General features: G+C 35.0%; 1 protein-coding gene across 1 annotated transcript; it reads right to left on the bottom strand.

The window, feature by feature from the left end:
- Window positions 1–393: 393 nt before the first annotated feature.
- Window positions 394–20,752, bottom strand: LOC149936674 (ionotropic receptor coreceptor Ir25a-like). The gene is made up of 8 exons (XM_090153730.1): window positions 20,561–20,752; window positions 20,277–20,476; window positions 19,735–19,874; window positions 17,157–17,406; window positions 4,304–4,512; window positions 3,872–4,004; window positions 615–742; window positions 394–560 (listed from the first exon to the last, which is right to left on the bottom strand). The coding sequence occupies exons 1-8, from the start codon at window positions 20,582–20,584 to the stop codon at window positions 394–396; spliced, it is 1,251 nt and encodes a 416-aa protein (XP_090009856.1). The 5' UTR covers window positions 20,585–20,752.
- Between the last annotated feature and the right edge of the window lie 1,534 nt (window positions 20,753–22,286).

The following is a 22,286-nucleotide window of genomic DNA, read 5'->3' as shown; positions in this document are numbered from 1 at the left end:
TCTTAAAAAGCTGGGGCGTGGCAGAAAAATACTCTTTGTAGCAAAATATCGACCTTTGTAACGATTGTTTGTCATTTGATCTACGATTTTATAACGCATTAAACACTTTTTCATCATTATATGTCACATCCCAGCTGCCTTAAAGTGACTCGAAATCCATGTCCGTTAAAAATAATTCGTTTTAAAACAAATATTGTCTAAGATAGCAACATTTTTAATTATAGTTAGACTTCAGGAATACGCTCCCAATTCTTTCCAATTCATCGTTAAACATTTGTGACTGGCAGTATCACAATACAAGCCATAAATTACTTAATTAATTGAGTATATATTGTTCTATATAAACGAACTTGAATGTGAACAAAAAAATGTGCTTATCTGCTAGTTCCATATTTAACGTCTCGACATTTGTTTCTTGCCCGCAGCAAACTCATTTCGATGAAAATCTTTGATCTTGACTACTTTGGACGTGACCTTCTTGGTCTTGAAGTAAATGAATTCTATGATCAAAGTCACGAGACCCATAGCCACTCCCACGGCCATCACCAAAAATATACCGCCTATAGATAAAGTAGTTATTAAGGTTTACTGCATCAAATTAGATTTGGTATTACCGATATTGTCCAGTTCAATTCCATCATTTCGTTTGACGTAATGGTAGCATTTGTTTTGGTAGGGGTTAAAGTTCCACCATTTGTCCTTCAGCTGTTCCAGTTTTCTCTCATTCATCAATTTAAGAATTCTAGATATGAACAGTTTAGTTATCATTGTAATTACTAAAAATATAATAACCAATACTTATACTTAGCAAAAAAATAAGCTTAACCCTACTCTGAACGACAATTCCTACAATATCATGTCTACTATTAAGTATATTTAAATTAGATAATCCACTCCGCAACAATATTCAACAAAATTTCAAAATACTAACATGCTTTTTACCGAGCTATTTCATAAGAAAATTAAGCATTTTTTCCCAATTCTCATTGTTCGTTTACTAGACAGGGTTTCCATGCTCTTGAGTGGTATTACGAATGATGACGGCAAATATAGAAAAACAACCGCTATTCTTTTTATTTAAATGATATTTTTAACAACTTAAATTTTAGCGGCGTTTCTAGAAGCTAGCTCTCCCGACCATGCTTTGTATAGCCAAGAAAAACCACGCTTCTTCTACAGGGTGTCTTTTTTTGCTCGAAAATGTGATTTTTTTCCAAACCTAAGTGTTCTAGAAAGTTGAAATTTCTACTGTACATTATACCTGCCGGGGGACACTTTCTACCAAAATTGCATCTAAATCGACAAATATTTTAACGTTTTTTGAAAATTTAAATTTTAATTGTCAATGAGAAAATTGTAGAGCGTCACCGAAAACGCACAAATTGCGTTGTCGCGAAAAAAATAGACGTCTTTTTCACTGACAAAATACGACTTGAAAAGGTGACCCGTTGGGCAAGTTAAAATAACTTTTTTTGAATTCCATTGGGAGAGTAGTGTAACTTTATGAAAGTCAGAAATTTGTTAATCTGGTGTTTAATGCAATAAACCCCTCTGGAAAATTGAGGAGACAATGGCGAAGAAGGTATTACACGATTTAATTTCGTTGGATGAAAAATGCGAATTTTTTTAAAAAACAAAGATACATTTTATTTATCCACTTACAAACAAAATTTATAAGTACGTTTCGAAAATACCACCTTCGGCTGCGATGCAGGCTTGGGCGCGAACAATCATATTGTCGAAGGCGGCTTGAATCATTTCCGGGGTTACTTCCCGGCAAGCGCTTACAATTCGTTGACGCAGCTCTTCAAGGGTCTCAACTGGAGTGGCGTACACCTCGTCCTTGACGAAGCCCCAAAGAAAGAAATCCAATGGAGTCAGATCGGGAAAATTCAATAGCTTAATGAGGCAGATTGTGGTTTCAAAAAGAGTGCCACGCCTCATGACCCCCGAAATGTGAAATGCTGTATTTCAAAACGATGAATAGGGTGAAACGGTTCGGAACATTGGCCAGCAAGGTCGCCAGATCTTACGTATTTTAAATCGCCATTAATAATTTAATTAATTAATTTAATTTATTTCCCATTGTCTCCTCAATTTTTCAGCGGTGTTTATTGCATTAAACACCAGATTAACAAATTTCTGACTTTCATAAAGTTACACTACTCTCCCAATGGAATCCTAAAAAAAAGTTATTTTAGCTTTGCCCAACTTGTCATTTTTCAAGTCGTATTTGGTCAATGAAAAAGACGTCTATTTTTTTTTCCGCCAATGTAATTTGTACGTTTTCGGTGACGCTCTACAATTTTCTTATTGACAATTTTCTTATAGCACCTAGCGGTTAAAATTTAAATTTTCAAAAAACGTGAAAATATTTTTAGATTTAGATGCAATTTTGGTAGAAAGTGTCCCCCGGCACGTATCATATACATAAGTATATGTATTTGTACCCCGCTGCTCCGCCTTAAGCACTACAGCGGCCACCAAAACAACCAGCCCCGGACAAAAGTGCGCTTTGCGAAACAACGTTCGGCCAGTGAGACAGCCATTTTGACCGCCTCACATATAGCAAACAAACGCCCTCATCACGGCCCAACAAAAGGCGACACCATGGGCTGCCCGAGACCCACCCTCGCACAGCTGAGGACTAGAGTGGCTTCCTCTTCCACTGCAAACTACCCTCCTTAGTAGGTCACAGAATGACGAGTGTGGAACACCCATGAGGTTCCAGTGACCCAGCGCCCCGATCACATGACCTTGAGAGCCGGGTATGGAGCCCCCCACAGGCTCCAGTGACCCCATCACACCACTAGATAGGGACAGTGGGAAACGTATCATATACAGTACAAATTTCAACTTCCTTGAAAAAAATCACCTTTTCGAGCAAAAAAAAAACACCCGGTATATTTCTAGCAAGACATCGGTTGCCTCGTAGTATTAGGCTCTCTTTAACTATAGGTGGAGCATATCGTAGGTAAATCACGAAAGAAATGGCTATAGTTGCTCTTGAATTTTCTTATTTCAAGTTGTATAGTACTATAGAGTAGTATCACCTCGTAGCTTTGGCCATGGCCGCCATTTTAGGCGCGTTTTTTTCTCAATAGGAAAAAGCATGGGTGACGTTGCGTGATGTAGCACTGACACTACTCGATATCATTCGAACACACACGCGCCAAATTCTACAAGAAATATGATCGTTGAGTAAGTTAAAGAGAACAGCGGAAAATGGCATAAATAGGATTAAAGTTTTCTTCTTCCTGCAAACCACTCTAGAACAAAACCTACTGCACCATTTTTTTAAAAATTGGTATATGAATTTCTTTGGGTTTCACACTAAGCCATTTCTTAGGAGAACCAACAATATCTGATGGTTGTTGTTGAGTAATTTAAAAAAATATATTTACTCCGCACTATGATATGTTTAGAAACCTGACAAAAACAGTTAAGGTTCACGTCTTGTTAGGTTATTTTTAAATTTAGGTATAATTATATACGATATTTATCTTTCTCGGATAATTAATACAAAATTACCATTAAAAAATTAAGTTTTGAGCTTGAATTGTTTCAAATTTTCATTTTAGCATTAAATTAAGATAGCTTTTAAACTTGTTCCGTGTTAAGTTTAGTGATTGAAAATGCAAGCTTATTTTGATTTCACGGTGTTTATGGGCTGAAATATTAACACCTTGCACATGGACAAAAGTCACTTTTGGTTAATTAATAAAAATAAATCGTCACAAATGAAATGGCATCATTTAGAGGTTGGTTTCTCCAAAGGACGTAAGCAGAAAAAATATCAACTTTTATTAAAGACCTAACAGGTAAACGCCTTTCTTGAGAGTCTTATGTTCAATGGTCATTGCTTTCTTACACGTTTGAGAAAGGTTCCCGAAGTGCGGATCCCTTCGGTAGGGCGAGCGCCACAGGACGTCGACTGAAGTCAGGTCCCACTTGGCGGAGTTGGCAGTTAACCATTGTTGCGTATCTCACTTTATATGATTCCGCTGTAAATAAAATATTTATTTTATTGTACCGTGCGATTTAAATTTAGAATAGACACTTCGGTGTGTTCAAATTCTGCGCGGTAGATTCTAAGCTTACTCGACATGCAAGAGGAAGAATTTAGACAACGTTTTAGTTTTCATCGCATTGATGGATTTTGAAAAATATACTTATTCTTAAGACAAATAATTTTTTAAAGAAAAAGAAAAGTGAATTATTTAGGAGAAAACCTATTTACCGATGCCTGTACTGTATATTTTAACTTAGTTAATTAATTAATTTTATAATAAAATATTTTTACCAAAAAGTGCATTGCCGGAATCTTTGTTGTCGCCGTCATACGTAGCCAAAGTTTTATTTACTCCCTCTTCAAAGGTGAAATAATTCTTTGTCTCTTTTATTGTCCACCAGATTTTGGTGAACTTGTCAGAAACAGGATAATCCCAAACAGCCAACTTAGCTCGTTCCGTTTCGTTCAGGGTATCGTCCAACGACATGTTCTTCCATATCCTGCAATTCCCAGAATGTTCGTTTTATTACACGAAAAGCACAGATAATTTATTCCAGCAGATATTCTTTACTTAGAATATGCTTTACCAAAGTTGAAAGTCTAACCGAAAGATAGGCTTCGATTCAACAGAAATTGAATTTCCATAATGAATCTCAAACCCTGACCCCCTAACGAAAATGGTAGATCCAGTTTGATCCGAAAATTTTATCCAAAATTGAGCAGATCCAAATTCGAATTTGATTAAAAATTATATTGTGTTATATTATCCAGTTGCAATGTATAAAACTTTATTCGGATTAAATGAAACTGTTTTGGTATCGTGTTATTTATTTTTGGAGATTAATCTGAATATGCGTACCACGAAAATACGCCTAACCTAATCACGTCTTGGAAATCTTACATGATTATCAGAAACAGAAATATGGAAATTATCTCTCCAAGAGAAGTTTCGGATATTAAATAGAAACAACACATTGAAGCTTTATATTTAGAAATAGGAAACAAGAACTATTTCATTAAAGCGTTTCCAGCGATTTGGGAAAGAGGCATTTCAAGGCAGGAAAGCCCTAAAACCACCAACGGATTTCAAACAATCTATCATTTGAGATTTCTAGTTATTATATTATATTTAGAAATAGGAAACAAGAACTATTTCATTAAAGCGTTTCCAGCGATTTGGGAAAGAGGCATTTCAAGGCAGGAAAGCCCTAAAACCACCAACGGATTTCAAACAATCTATCATTTGAGATTTCTAGTTATTATATTATATTTAGAAATAGGAAACAAGAACTATTTCATTAAAGCGTTTCCAGCGATTTGGGAAAGAGGCATTTCAAGGCAGGAAAGCCCTAAAACCACCAACGGATTTCAAACAATCTATCATTTGAGATTTCTAGTTATTATATTATATTTAGAAATAGGAAACAAGAACTATTTCATTAAAGCGTTTACAGCGATTTGGGAAAGAGGCATTTCAAGGCAGGAAAGCCCTAAAACCACCAACGGATTTCAAACAATCTATCATTTATAACCACGGTCAGCGTAGACCTAAAAGCCCATGTCATTTCGATTAAAAGGCAATTTTTGACCAATATAATAGGCGATAGCATAAATTAGTCATGTCTTGTTCAACTTGTTAAAATGTTCCACGCGCTCTTTAATATTTTAGCGTAAAAGGCTCGTGCGTTTTTTTTATATTTCAGGGAGCACGCGCGAAATTGCTCGAGCCCGTTTACGCTAAAATTTCAAGACTCGCGTGGAACTTTTTGACAAGTTGAATAAGACATAAATAGAGTTTATGCTAGCGTCGAGGGGCTGATCACTCCGCGTAATCGGTGTACAGAGCCGTACCTTTGACTGTACTAATGGGATTACGCGTAATCTTTGAAGTCCCTGCCTTTGGTAGTGGTAATCCGGCGTAATCGGTGTACAGACTTTCTAAGAGTGGTTAGCCCCTCGGCTAGCGTCTATTGAGATAACCTTGCAATCAAAACTGGTTTTAATTGTGTGAAAGTGCTTATAACCGGAAAATTAATATTGAAAGGTGTGAACATACAGTGGGTTGGGTGGGCTATTGACGGAAAATACTGATTATGCACCATCTAACGGATCGACCGTTTAAAATTTAAATTTTTGTTGTACAACGGCCTAAAGAAAGGCAGATTTACCTTTAACTTTAATAGAAACAAAGAACTTGAAATTATTTTTATAAATAAAACATAGATTATTAATTATTATTTTATCAAGCATTATTAATCGTATACTTAAAAAAAAGTCTAATTTTCTTACAAGATCTATTTGAAACCTCAAAGCCGTAGCGACTAGGGGTCGGCGGTCAATTATATTTATCAACCAGAAATGCGAATCCGTTGTTTTTCAGTTAAAAAATATTTTATATTTTATAAATATATATTTTGCTAGTCTAAATTTTATGAACAAATTGTTTATTTAAAATTTAAATAAACAATTTGTTCATATTTTTTAAATATTACGTTAATGGTATTATTTAAATTTTAAATAATACCATTAACGTAATATTTAAAAAATAATAAAAATTCAAATTGAATCATTTAATATTTTTCAACTAAAGTAGTTTTTTCTTTCCCGATTGATTATTTTAAATATATTTATTAAAACACCCTAAATCGGAACCGAATTTTGAAACGATGGAAGAATACATAGAGAATACTGGTGACTTATGGACAAGTACCGTCTGTAACATTGGAAATTCGGTAGCGAAGGTATTTTATATAGTTCATAATAAAACCAAATATTATAGGAAAGTTTCTTTAAATTTAACTTCATCGTGTCGTTTTCAGATGGGGTATAAGAGAAGATCAGCTGTCACAACTTAACGTATCTTACTATTTTTGGTATCAATGATCTAAAAGTGGTGCTTGACGTTAGGACGCGTCGGAGCTCAACACATGCCACGCTTTCAAGGGCAATTTTTTTTTTAAAAGTTATTTGATTACTTCTTTTTCGAAATAATCATTAGCATGAGCCATAAATATTGTTATTTTCCTAGTCTTTGGATTCGATTATGCAAAGTGACAAATATTTACGTAAGTTTGCATTATCAGAAGCCGAATGGGAAACATTAGATGGACTCGTGAATTTACTTAAGGTTCAAAACTTAAGTTAACTTAAGAACTAAACTAAGTTCGAAAAGTTTAAAAAGTAGATTCGTTATTGTTTATGACATTGATTTGGCATCCACAATTTTTTCGTCGGTTCACTATCCAACCATTTCAATGGTAATGTCAGCCTACCATTGGCTTCTTGAAAGGCTTAACCAGCCTACTTTGGATCCGTTTTTGGAAGAGGCATGTTCAATAGCTAGAATTAAACTAAAGACTTATCTGGCATGGTCGAATATAGACGGTTTTTGGATTGCAATTGGTACGATACTATTTAAATTGTTTTAAATGAACTGCGCTGCTTTATACGTGCAATTTGGAATGGCTATAAAATAGAAATAATTTGTTTTCAAATGTCACATCATTGGGTAGTGATTAATAATATGATAAATGATATTTGAGGATTAGACCCTACTCTGAAAGTGGATTTCATAAAAGCTAATTGCGGGAAAGCGCAAGTGTAAACAATAAAGGCAGTGGTTCTAAATGTCTTCAATGGCTATTACGAAAAAGGGCTAAGACTTCAAACCCTAGCAATGAAGACAGAACCGGAATTAACGCGTTTTATCCAAAACGGTCAGTAAAATTGACTCGTGGGTCGCAGCTTTTAGTACTTTAAAGATGAACTTCCACCACCCAAAACGAACATTTTGGAATGGTGGAGAGTGAGTACTTGTACATAAGAACTGAAATAAATTAGTAGGGGTGTGCAAAATATTTGGTACTACCAAATTATTTGGACCAAATACCAAATCAAATAGTGCTTCAAACTATTTGTCAAATATTTGATTTTTTAATCAAATAATTTGATATTTGAAAATAGCTCTAAAAAGTATTTGATAGTATCAAATTTTGGTATTTGCTAAAACAGTTCCCAAATCGAATAATTTTTTGTCTTCCAATAGTATTTGGTGATTTCAAATATTTGATTAATTGGTCAAATAATCAGTCAGTTGGCGGCTAGAAGATGCCTGGGTTTTCCCGCCAAAAATTTAAAAGCTGGTGCGCTTTTGACATTGGCTGAAAACAGTCAAATTATTTTTCCACTTTTAATTTTCTCAATTTCGTTTTCAAATAGTGTTAAATAATATGCATATTTGAAATAGTCAAATAATATGCATATTTGAAATAGTCAAATAATATGCATATTTGAAATAGTCAAATAATATGCATATTTGAAATAGTCAAATAATATGCATATTTGAAATAGTCAAATAATATGCATATTTGAAATAGTCAAATAATATGCATATTTGAAATAGTCAAATAATATGCATATTTGAAATAGTCAAATAATATGCATATTTGAAATAGTCAAATAATATGCATATTTGAAATAGTCAAATAATATGCATATTTGAAATAGTCAAATAATATGCATATTTGAAATAGTCAAATAATATGCATATTTGAAATAGTCAAATAATATGCATATTTGAAATAGTCAAATAATATGCATATTTGAAATAGTCAAATAATATGCATATTTGAAATAGTCAAATAATATGCATATTTGAAATAGTCAAATAATATGCATATTTGAAATAGTCAAATAATATGCATATTTGAAATAGTCAAATAATATGCATATTTGAAATAGTCAAATAATATGCATATTTGAAATAGTCAAATAATATGCATATTTGAAATAGTCAAATAATATGCATATTTGAAATAGTCCAATAATATGCATATTTGAAATAGTCAAATAATATGCATATTTGAAATAGTCCAATAATATGCATATTTGAAATAGTCCAATAATATGCATATTTGAAATAGTCAAATAATATGCATATTTGAAATAGTCCAATAATATGCATATTTGAAATAGTCCAATAATATGCATATTTGAAATAGTCAAATAATATGCATATTTGAAATAGTCCAATAATATGCATATTTGAAATAGTCCAATAATATGCATATTTGAAATAGTCAAATAATATGCATATTTGAAATAGTCAAATAATATGCATATTTGAAATAGCAGGGCTCTCACCAAAATCTCAAAAAATAGGGTGAAATAGGAACCAAATATTTTAAAGTAGGGACCAAATAGGGACCATTTTAATAAACAAAAATAAGATCTTTATTTAAACTTTTAAAAGCAGCAAATTTTTAAAACTGACTTAGTTTTAATTTAACAAAATGTTTTATCACAAAAATTAAGTACTTAGTTTTATTTTCTAAAAAAAACTTTTATAAATTTTTTGTAATAATTCTATGATATTAAATCGGGTTTTTTTTTCGCTTTTCTACGAAATATTTTAAGCCCATGGTACTTTTCACCAAATGTACTAGAAATAGGGTGATTTAGTGACCAAATCCAGATTTTATGGTGGTTTAGGGACCTCGAAAAAAAGTAGGGGCTTTTAGGCATTTTAGGGACCTGGTGGGAGCCCTGAAATAGTCAAATAATATGCATGTTTGAAATAGTCAAATAATATGGGTATTTGAAATAGTCAAATAATATGCATATTTGAAATAGCCAAATAATATGCATATTTGAAATAGTCAAATAATATGCATATTTGAAATAGTCAAATAATATGCATGTTTAAAATAGTCAAATTATTTGACACTATTTGAAAACCAAATAGTCAAATTATTTGACACTATTTGAGAACCAAATAGTCAAATTATTTGACACTATTTGAGAACCAAATAGTCAAATTATTTGACACTATTTGAAAAAAAATTGATATTTGATCTATTTTTTGATATTTGAATACTATATGGTATCTGATCAAATATTTTTAACCACATACTATTTGACCAAATTATTCGATTTTTGAAATATTTGATTTGGTGGTTTATGATCTTAATAAAATATTTGATATTTCATTTGGTTCCCAAAGAAAGGTATTTACACACCTTTATAAATTAGATTTAATTGTTTGACAGACTAAACTACGAAATCGATAAATAATTGAAGTGTTATTCCAGGATAATGAGCATAACTACCCAGTAGTTTTGAAAATGGCAAGGGACTACCTTGCTATACCAGCGACATCGGTGGCAGCTGAAAGGCCGTTTTCGGCTGGAACAGACCTCATAGCTAGGGGTGTGCAAAATATTTGGTACAACCAAATTATTTGGACCAAATTACAAATCAAATAACCGGTTTGCCAAATCAAATAGTGTTTAAAACTATTTGTCAAATATTTCATTTCTTGACCAAATAATTTGATATTTGAAAATAGCTATAAAAAGTATTTGGTAATATCAAATAGTTCCAAAATCAAATAATTTTGTGTCTTCAAATAGAATTTGTTGATTTCAAATATTAGATAAATTAGTCAAATAATCAATTAACCGGTAGAAGTTGTCTGGGTTTTCCCGCCAAAAATTTTAAAGCTCGTGCGCTTTGGCCATTGGCTGAACAATGGAAATATGAAAGCGAAACTAAAACACAAAGCAAGAAGCATTATAAGCTGGACCAGTGTAAAAGAAACTTCGTTCTTTACTACTAGTTAGTCTATTGTTTTAGTTAGATTTATTATTATTTAAATTTATTTATGTTAAACCGGCATTAATAAATGCTTTTATTTAAATAGTTTGAGACTTAAGTTAATTAGAAAAGTTCAAGATTAGGACTTGAACAACTTACACTAATGGTAAGAAACAATTTAAAATTCCATTTCTATTAGACTTAATTGTCACTTAATACTTATAAATCTAGATAAAGGCACGGTTCACATATTTGGTTGGACGAAACTAGTTGTTGGATATTACAATGGAATCACTTTATAGTTAACAAACTATAAATAGGTTGTATAAAAAAAAAATATATAAAAAAAGGGATGATATTATTTTTCATTGTCAGCGATGTAATTGTAAATATTGTAAGTGCTAGTATTTTTAACATTTGGGCCGAAAGCTACCTTTTTTATGACTTGGTAATAAAGTATCTGTCTTTTTAATTTCTACTACTTAAATTTTAAAACCATGGATCGTAATTTTAATATCTATAATTATTAATAGTTAAACTGAATAGTTTGATGATTAATTGATTAATGATAATTAAGATAGTTTCATTGAGTAATTGACTTATTGTTAAATATAAATGAAACGGAGGTTAAGTTATTTTACTTATTTAAATTGAAACTGGTTGTAGACAACTATTTGACACTATTTGAAAACCAAATTATTTGATATTTGATCTAGTATTTGATATTTGAATACTATTTGGTATTTGATCAAATATTTTTAACCAAATACTATTTGACCAAATTATTTGACTTTTCAAATATTTGATTTGGTATTTGATGATCTTAAAAAAAAATATTTGATATTTGATTTGGTCCCCAAAAAAAGGTATTTACACCCCCCTACTCATAACTCATAAAAGGGGAAGTTTGCAAACAGACACAATAACGGCCATGATGTCTTTGAAATTGTGGTGGAAGGGTTTTACTTAAAAAGTACCAAATGTAATAATGCCTAATGTTGTTTTAATTTTCACTACTAGGTGAAAAGTATTCTTTTCCCTTAATATCGGTTAATTTTCACATAATTTTTAAAAGAATAATATACAGGTTGTCTTAATTTGATCGGCCCAGGCGTTTTTCTCAAAAACAATAGTTGCTAGAAATGTGAAATTATCAGGATATACTCTCGGGGAGGACCCTTTTCTTTTGGAATTTGCAGAAAAATCGTGAAATTTTTCACCGTTTTGAAATTTTTTTTGTTGGAACGATAGGTGGTAGACGAACATTTTCAACAAACAAGTTGTAGAGCGTACTCGAAAACCATTAATGAAATTGGTTTGGTCAAAAACGGACAATTTTTCATTGAAATAATACGTCATGAAAAAAAACAAGTCGGTACTACCCAAAAAGGTTTACGTCTCATGAAAAAGAAAGATAAACCTATCTAATTTGAAATGATCGTATGTTTGTAAAGATAAAAAAGGACTGTTTTTTAAGCCAATCATTTTAAATAATTTTGTAGAGAAAATACAATTTACATAGTAGAATTCCAGAATTCACGCGTCTTATTTTAAATAAGGTTCAATAATTGCACCGTCCGCTGCAATCCAAATCCGTGTGTGATGAAGCATATTTTGAAACGAAGCACGGACCATCTCGGGAGTTACGAGTTGGAACGCTGCGATGATTCTCTGCCGTAGATCTTCTTCGTTAGTGACAGGTGTTTAATACATTTCCTCTTTGATGAATCCCCACAGGAAAAAGACCGGTGGTGGGAAATCTGGGGACCTCGGAGGCCATCGTACTGGACCGTTCTTGCTTATCCATCGCCCAGGGAACTCGTTAAGGTACTGCACGACGTGTCTTTTTTGGTGGGAAAGTGCACCGTCATGCTGGAACAAAAGGAGTGGGACGTCGACTAATGGCACATCTTCCAACTCGTCTGCGACTTCATTTTGTAGAAAGGCCAGGTAATTCTGCCCATTGAGTCGACACGGAGGAAAAAATGGCCCAATAACGCGATCTCCCAGAAGACCAGCCCAGATGTTTAAGCGGAATTGTACCTGATTGTGGTGAGGAAATCCCCAGTGCGGATTTTCATAACTCCACATGTGGTTATTTTGGCTGTTAAATGGGCCGTCTCTCCCAAAGGAGCCCTCGTCGGACACAAGAATCAAACGGATGAATCTTCGTTTCCGTCAGCCATAGTACAAAATCAGTTACAGAGATCCAGCCGAAGTCGCTGATCTTCATCGTAAAGTGCTTGGTGGAGCGTGGCACGAAATGGGTGATAGTTGGGGCGGTCAAGGACACTCCAAACGTAGTACTTGGACAAGTCCAAATCAGAGCAGGCCATTCTTATGCTTGCTCGAGGGTAGGCGACAAAGTAGGCGATGACTGTGTCTTCCATGTTGATGGTGTCATGGCCAGGTCCGCGGAATCTGTGATTCACGCTGCCTTCGATTTCAAAGTCCCGAACAGCACGGAGAACAGTGTGGTGATTTGGACGACTGTCAGGATACAACATCCCACTGTCCCTATCCGGATTGTCCTTAATGGGGTCACTGGTGTCGTTCCCGGCTGCTGGGCCTGATTTCTGGGTTTGCGCGTCAGGTCGCATCGGCCCCTTTGCTTGGTCCCTCTGGGGTAACGGGTGTTGTCCGTGATTGCTGGGCCCGGATGTTGCGTTCGCGCGATGGTTCACTCCATACCTGTCATTTGATAACCTTATCGGGGATGGTAGTTGCAGTGGAAGAATAAGGTCCCTCTAGTCCTCAGCTGTGAGAGGATGGGTTCTCGGGCAGGCCCTTGGTGTCGCCTTTTGTTGGGCCACGATAAGGACGTTTGTTTGCCATCTGTGAGCCAGTTATTATAGCTGTCTCACTGGCCGAACGTTTTTTTCGAATCGTGCACTTTTGTCCCGGCCTGTTTAGTCTTGTAGGCCGCCGTAGTGTCCAGCGGAACGGCGGGGTACAAATACATAATCTTATGTCAGGATACAACAGGCCCTTAATGGTTCGGAATGTGAAATAACTAGTGGCTTTACCGGGGAGTCTGGGTCCGGCTCTTGTAACTCATAAGGGCGGTGGCGCACTGGGAGATGTTAGCTCCAACCAAATGGTCCTTTCTCCACCTCTGACTTCGGTCAGGTTTGGGCTGGATACTGATCTTCGGCTCAGGCTAACGGAGAGGGTTCGTGCAAACTGGCCGCTTCGGCGGATTGGGTAGCCTGCTGTGGGGCGGCTGGCCTCCGTATGAGGGCACAGCGGTCTTGTTTCCCAGCCTTTTGGAGTCCCACCGGGATATCCAGTGCCAGCTGTGCCGGGTTACTTGGACTGCTGTTTGCTCGTCGTTCCCTTTAGGAGCTCTCTTCAAAGGGTTTGACTATTTACCTACGTAGGTAGGGTGTCGGCTGGAGTTGCTACAGCATCCACTCTTACTCCCACTGCTGTGTGCGAAGTGGGAAATGGTCCCCCCATTGCTGCACCTTCTGCTGGGTTGGGTGGCTTGCGTCAAAGGTGCGACCATCAGTAGTAGGGTTCTACTACCCATGCTGGATTTGTCACTCTCCGGGCTAGGGGGTCGCTGGCGTAGGGCACTATGATGATAGATCTTCGGTGGTATGGTCTCTGTTACTAGGTACACCGGACTATAAATTCTGAAATAATCGACTCACTTCACGTGCATTTTGTTGACCATCTCCTTAGTATAATTCGACCATCCTGGACCGCTGTTCACAGGTATAACGAGGCAATTTATTGTGTCTCTTTAAATTCTAAAATGGAGCCACACTTTAAGCTACAGAGTAGTGCAAAATAAAATACACGTGGAAAATTCAGTTGGCATAAATTAGACGGTTTCGTGGACTTCTTGCAACATTCTTGCCCCAAATAAGACGCGTGAATTCTGGAATTCTACTATGTAAATTGTATCTTCTCTAAAAAACTATTTAAAATGATTTGGCTTTTTCCCTTTTTTATCTTTATCATTTCAAATTACATGGGTTTCTCTTTCTTTTTCATGAGACGTAAACATTTTTGGGTAGTACGAACTTGTTTTTTTTTCATGACGTATTATTTCAATGAAAAATTGTCCGTTTTTGACCAAACCAATTTCATTAATGGTTTTCGATTACGCTCTACAACTTGTTCATTGAAAATTTTCATCTACCACCTATCGTTCAAACAATAAAAATTTCAAAACGGTGAAAAATTTCACGATTTTTCTGAAAATTCCAAAAGAAAAGGGTCCTCCCCGAGAGAGTATATCTTGATAATTTCTAGCAACTATAGTTTTTGAGAAAATTAAGACACCCTGTATAAACTTATTTAAGTGTTTTGAAAGTGAAATATTTTATTAGTATTTCGTGTTTGTTTAATTAAACATATTTTGTTTAAATAAAGTAAGAAAGTTATGGCCATTCGATTACCATCCATATTTTTTATTTAAAAAGTTGTTGTTTAAATGAAATTCCAACGACTTCTTTAACTTAAAGCATTTTGGAAAAATTTATACGTTATCAAAAAAATCGGCGAATTTCGTAGATAATAAATAAATAATGCCGACCACTGGTAGTGACAGGTGTTGATGCCGGGGGGTATGACGAGAAAGCCCTCGCGAACCCAAAATTATCTATCAGCCAAACATTATTTTTTATCGTTATGATGACACAGGCCAGACCAAATTGATACCTCTAAAGTAAAATTTTAAAAATATTTTTTTTCAAAAATTGATTAATTATATAAATTAAGAACTTATAAATTAACTATTCTAATACCGTTTTATACAGGATGTAAAGGATAAGTATGTCATAAATTTAAGGGTGTGTTTTTTGGGTACTAATGAGTCAAAAATGCTCTGTTTCAGAGTTTAGGCACACAAAAACCAAATAGCCAGTAATGTGAAGTTCGGTATGCTGCCTTGAGCCCAATTATTTCAATTTATTATTAAATCAATTGTAAAACTTATGACACTTAATAATCAAGTCTAATAATGCCATCAGTAATGGTAATTATCGTTTTACTATTAAAAATCAAATGATTACTTAATGGAAGCTATTGTAAGCACTCGCGAGTTGCATTTAGCGTATTCAACACTAACAAGTACCATTCTGGGTCTTCAACAACAAATGTACTATTCCGTTTCATTAACACATTTTTCGCTCTTGCGCTCTTTCCAAAATAAGCAGTACTGTCTTAGCAATCATCGCGGTAATACTTAGAATTGGCATTCACCTCGTACAAGTTGCTTATTTCCAAAATTTATGAGCATGTTTAACAGTGTCACTTAAACTCGATTGAAATAGTGGAATTTGGCATTAATCAAATCATTGTAGAATTTAGCACTTCTGCTAGTTTAATCATGCACTTTCGGAATTTTCTATTGTGTTTGTCGCTTCATTATTAAAAACAAATGAATAATAAATGGAAACAATTGGGTCGAGGGGTAAGACACTCAAGAACTCAGGTGTGCATTTGCTATTGGAACTCTTATGAACTTCCCTGAACTCTAGAGAACTCTCACGAACTCCCTAGAACTCTCAAGAACTCTCCCCGTACTCCCGCGAACTCCCAAGAACTCTCCTCGAACTCCCTCGAACTCCCTCGAACTCCCTCGAACTCCCTCGAACTCCCTCGAACTCCCTCGAACTCCCTCGAACTCCCTCGAACTCCCTCGAACTCTCCTCGTACTCCTTCGAACTTTCCTCGAACTCTCCTCGAACTCTCTTCGAACTCTCCTCGAACTCTCCCGAACTCTCGAGAACTCTCCCGAACTCTTGAGAACTCTCCCGAACTCTCGAGAACTCTCCCGAACTCTCGAGAACTCTCCCGAACTCTCGAAAACTCTCCCGAACTCTCGAGAACTCTCCTCGAATTCTCCCGAACTCTCGAGAACTCTCCCGAACTCTCGAGAACTCTACTCGAACTCTCCCGAACTCTCGAGAACTCTCCCGAACTCTCGAGAACTCTCCCGAACTCTCGAGAACTCTCCCGAACTCTCGAGAACTCTCCCGAACTCTCGAGAACTCTCCCGAACTCTCGAAAACTCTCCCGAACTCTCGAGAACTCTCCTCGAACTCTCCCGAACTCTCGAGAACTCTCCCGAACTCTCGAGAACTCTACTCGAACTCTCCCGAACTCCCGTGAACTCTGCAGAGTTGGAAATCCCGGTGTACACAAAAATCATAAGTGTCTTACCCCTCGGATAAAACACTCTTCCCATCTTCATAGGACATTTTTGATTCATTAAGACACATTTATCTGTAGCACCCTTTATAGTAACGGTTTTATGCGGGTTGAAAATTTCCAGCCATTAGTCCTGTACGTGTATACCTATGATATTTCGTCAAGATTCATTTTAACCCTCAAGAATAGGGTAAGAGGTATTGCGAAACGATATATCAGGTTTGAATATATCATATCTATAGGTTTTTGATACTACACGTATCATTCCGTTATTAATAGAAATCGACTATTAAATTATTTTACCCAGCTCTTCAGCTAGTGTCATTGATTAAGGGGTCCAAAATAAGTTTTTTTTCCGGAATGAATTGCCATAAGCTATACTTACTCGTAAAAGCGCTCTTCAATTCCAGCCATTCTTTCAAAGTACATGTGTGCCATTGATCCCCCAACAGTCGCGTATTTGATTTTGTACTGACGCGCCAAATCCTCTAAATTCTCGATGGTGGAGTCCAATCTCGAGACAGTGAGGAAAGCGGCTAAATTAGCCGTGTAAGAGGCAATGATGATGAACCCAAACAGCCACCAGGTGGCAGCTACTAGCCGACCTGACAGGTTTCTTGGCGCTTCTCCTCCACCTTTAAGTATTTTTAATTATTTCAGCAATATGTGGAAAACTTATTATGTAGATAAACTAGAAAGGTTTTTTGGTTAAATCTAGATAGAAAATCAACCCCGAATTTTGTGTAAAATGCGCGTAAACTGTTGAATGACCTTAAAGACATGTTTCAAGGTCATTGAAGTAATGCGATCTGAAAATATTAAATTCCGAGCAAAAATTTATTTTGATATATTAGCAGTGGAGCATTTTTTTAAATGGGTAAAAAGCATTGCACGTAAAGTTTAGTTTTATTTAAATTTACCAAATTATGTTTAAATTTAACTATTTGAAAGTCAAACACCTAATATATATGAGTTTATCTAATTTCATACAATTTTACAGAACCAAATTGCCCCAAACTTCCCTTATTTATTTATATTTACATGTTTGAACCAGGACTAACCTAGTTTTAACTAATTTTACGCTATTTTCCTTAATTTTACATAAAATACTTTTTATTTAAATTTGGTTTAATTGTTCTTATATAAACCCGAATTTCCCAAGTTTACTCAATGTCGTCGAATTTCCCTAATTTCTGAGCGATTTTACCTAAGAGATCTAAACTTTACATATAATGTTTAAAATTTACCAAATCTTATTCTTAATAATTAATTAAGAAATTTTATAAATATACTCATTTTCCCCAAGCTATGATGAATCTTAAGCTACTTTCGTTTAGTCTATGAATAATACTGGAAATAATAGTAATTAATTTGAACTTGTTAAACTTTTTTTGCACAAACCAAAATTTCAAAAGTTTATACTATTGCATCCATTTTAACAATTTTATTGGATTTCACCGACTTTCACAATTTTATTTGATTTCATCGATTATCACAATTTTATTGGATTTAATCGATTTTCACAATTCTTTTGGATTTCATCCAAATTTACCTAATTGAACCAAGATGCTTGAAATTTTCCAAATTTATCTTGATTTAACTATTTTAACCTAAAAAAAATTCAAACTTTTCCAAAAATCACCCACATTTTTCCAACGTATACAAAATATTCGATATTTGCATTAAGCTGAATTTTATTTATTAATTAACCTGTAATAGACAATACTGAAATTTTCCTTCAATTACTCATATTTAGCCAATTTTACTCACATTTATCCAATTTTAGTTAAATTTACCCACATATTTATAAATTTTCAGTTTAAATTTTCGAAAAACTTCATAAGGAATCTGGGAAATTCCCATGCTATTTTAAATAGAAAAATTTCTTATTTCAAGTTGTCAAAACCATTTTCAGTTGCCATGGCAAAATGAAGTAAATTGTAACTCTTCACTTTAGCGAGTTTAAAGTTACATGAAGGGCTACAAAACCCCTGAGTTGGACCAAATCAGAGTTAAACACCTCGGGTAGATTTTTTGTCAGTGTGTATCTAAAACACTTAAGTGAAACAGCTATAAACCTAGGTTTGAAACCAGATTCAATAAATAGGTTTGGGTAAAGTTAATTTGTAAAACCATAACAATGTTTAATCGGGTTTTACAAAAGTCTAGAAAATGAAACACTTAGCGCCAATTTAACTAAGAAACGTATAGACGAAACTGAAACCGTGTTCCCCGTAGCTCTTGCCAGCCTAACAGCCTAATTTATTAGTTTTCGTAATTGAGTTAGTTTTTATTCAGTATCGCTGGGGGAGGCAGTGGGCTCTCCGAAATATTTTAACTGAGGTCCTCTAATTTCATCATCTGATCATTTCTGAAGTGAAGATGCAAAACTAGTCAAACATATTCGTCTAATGGGATGCAAGTTAAACCGCGATACAGCAATAAGGCCCAACGCGTTAAGAATGGAGAAGAGTTTCCCCATTGAATTGAGGTTGAGTAACGTGAAAGGCGCGAGGCTAGTGGAGGCTAGGAGCAACAAACACAGCACCCCACACAAGGAGAAAGCAACCCGTCAAAAGTCGTGCATTTTCTTGCGTACATATTTCATTGGGTAGACGCTTTAGCACTGGCTGCCGTCGGAAGGGGAAAATTCAGAATTTGTCTTCCCCCTTTCCGTTAAACGTTCAGCGTCCAATGAAAGTTGTACACAACACTGCGTTAGCGTGTTTAAAGGCTAGCTGCGTTCTCCTTGTGTTTGTTGCTCCTAGGTGGAGGACACTTAGATGAAACCTACGGCAGTATTAGCCTAGCTGATTACTACTATTATTACTACTATTGCTTTAATAAAGAATTAATAATAGTTAACCCCAAATTCCAAGCTTCTGGTCTATTTCTTTTTCAAATAAAGTTTTAATTTTGAATAATTAAACAAAAAAATATATAAACCCCGTTTTCTTTCTAACCTTGAGGTGTGAGAGAAGTGATGCAAAACCAAAGACTTTCCTTCAAGCTGAATTCACGGGTTTCATCTTCGTCTTTGAATTTTTCTCGGTTGTTGTGGAAACTGTACGGGCTCAGGCGATCGAACAGGAACATCAGAAAACTGCGGATTATCAAGATCAACTATTTTTATGTAGTTATTTGATAGTTTTATGTTATCATTTTAAAAATATATGATTCCATTTAATATAATTGAATGTTTTTTTAATAATGGAGAGGAATAAACATAGTTTGATTAAATGTTTAATAAAATGAGACGAAGGCGTTATCACAATTATATTAATTGATTTAATAAGAGAGTTAGAGAAACTTTCTGAGTTCCATTAATTAATTTCAATAAAAGAGATTGAAGAGCTAGCATGATTCGATTGAAATTTTTAAATAAGGGAGATAGAGAAATTTGCGGGAATTGGTTACTTGTTTTTAATAAGAAACGCAAAGAAAATAGTCGAAATTATTTATTTCAGCTATGATAGGTGTCATATTTATTATCAATTCCTTTTACCTGGTGAAAAAATAAGCAGCCAAAATACAGCCCCAGACGTTAGTTTCCAGTACGGTTAAGAACTTGAAAAACTCCGACTTCTTTGGTTTAATTTTCATTAAAATGGAGATTCCAATCATGTCGTAGAAGGGAACGGTGAAGTCCACGAAAAGAGCTCTTTCCGGCATCACGGCGATCGGCGCCAATGCCAAATCTGCTTTCTGAAAAAATGATCGAAGTCTACTTCATGTATATCTTCACGAATAGCTTTGATACCTTTTTTTTTAGTGCAATTGGAAACAAACCTCTTCGATGAGCTCTTTTATCATTCCAGTCCATCCCTTTTTGGAATCCAACACACCATGCAGGTTTTCTTTATTTTCGAAAATGCGGTACTCAAATTTGAAGGAACAGTTCTTCTTGATTTCTTCAATGAGGTCGATGCAGAAGCCATCCCATTTGTAGCTTCCATCGGGATTTTGGGATTTATATATAAAAGGGGGATCCTGAAATCCAAATGAGCAATCGACAATTATAAAACATAACAAGATGACATACATTTGGGTATAAACAATCCCCCAATGTGTGAGGAATATCTCGAAAATAATAAATCGGGAAAAGGTTTAACATGTGGGCCGCTTGGTTCTCAAGATGATCTAGCAACAGCGAAGGACAGCCATTGGTGTTCTCTCATACAGCCGAATTCCAATTTGAACGAATCAATATATATTGGAAAATAGAACCAAGTTGGCGGGGTTAAATTCAACCGAATTAATTAATAATAACAGTAATAATAATTAAGTTAGCTGGTTCCATTTTACCGAAACAAATAAATATTAGGCGTGAGTTTATATCAATTGAGTTGGGTTAGGTTGGGTTGTATTGGGTTGGTTTAGGTTGGGTTAGGTTCGGTTCGGTTGGGTTGGGTTACGTTGCGTTAGGTTAAGTTGGGTTAAGTTGGGTTAGGTTGGGTTAAGTAAGGTTACGTTGGGTTAAGTTGGGTTAGGTTGGGTTAGGTTGGGTTAAGTGGGGTTAAGTAGGGTTACGTTGGGTTAGGTTGGGTTAAGTAGGGCTACGTTGGGTTAGGTTGGGTAAAGTTGGGTTAAGTTGGGTAAGGTTAGGAATGTCCGTACCTGAAATTGTTAAGCCACGTGTAATTTTGGTTTAATGAATTGCGATTTTTTTAAAATTTAGTGCTAGCTTTTTAATTAAACGGATCATTTTTTATTAAATTTATATTCATTTTTCCTGTTTAGTATTTTTAAATTTGTATGTGCTAGGAAATTTTGAATAAAATGATATTTAATTATTGCATATTAAAAGTTCCTCGAAATTGTATCTCAAATCCATCAAAATTGTAGAATTCGGTCAAATGGAAATTCAGTTGTACTGGTGGCAAGCATAGCTACCACCAAATAGCAGAGCCAGCAAGCGCCCAATTTTTGTCACGACCTTTGTATTATATTTTTGTTCCAAATACTGATAAAGAACTCTTCGTTGACGATTTTTAGCACGAAATTTAAATATCTGGAGATAGATGCCGCATGTTTCTTTAATTTTCAGTTGATAATAAATTTAAATGTCACAGTAATTTGTTCGTGGGTGGTGGGCAACAACCGGGATCTTAGATATACGGTTTAATTGGGGCCACTTCTGACCTTGCTCTGCCTTCGTTTGAGCTCGAGGGCCCTTGGGTTAAGCCTGCTTAACCTATTGGTTAATACACAACTGTTTGTGGAATCCCAGTAATGGCAAAAAATCTAATATAAAATAGAACATGTTGGCGCTTCCTTAAACCGAAATTAATTTAAGAAATGTATTATATTATGTCGAACATCACCAAAAAGCACTAAAATAAACCAACGTCCAACTGGTAGGATCCGAATAGCCGAAATTAATAACGAAATTGAGCATCTGCAATAACCCAAATTTTTACTATTTTTCTATATAATACACATTTGTTACTTAATTCCAATTTCACAATATCGTGTACGCTGGTTGTGAGGTTAATCGACTCGATCCCTTTTTGGG

The sequence above is a fragment of the Leiobunum rupestre genome, chromosome 7 (genome assembly GCF_980474605.1).
Source record: "Leiobunum rupestre chromosome 7, qqLeiRupe1.1.hap1, whole genome shotgun sequence".
NCBI classification, from domain to species: domain Eukaryota; kingdom Metazoa; phylum Arthropoda; class Arachnida; order Opiliones; family Sclerosomatidae; genus Leiobunum; species Leiobunum rupestre.
This window is presented reverse-complemented; position numbering and strand designations above follow the sequence as displayed.

Excerpts from the sequence above, each read along its gene's own strand:
- LOC149936674 (XM_090153730.1), bottom strand. The coding sequence starts at position 20,584 with ATGATAAAAGAGCTCATCGAAGAG. Across the intron at positions 4,513-17,156 it reads ATTGAAGAGCGCTTTTACGA|GATATGGAAGAACATGTCGT; the intron begins GTAAGTATAGCT and ends TGGGAATTGCAG. Across the intron at positions 4,005-4,303 it reads TTCCGGCAATGCACTTTTTG|CGGAATCATATAAAGTGAGA; the intron begins GTAAAAATATTT and ends TTTTATTTACAG.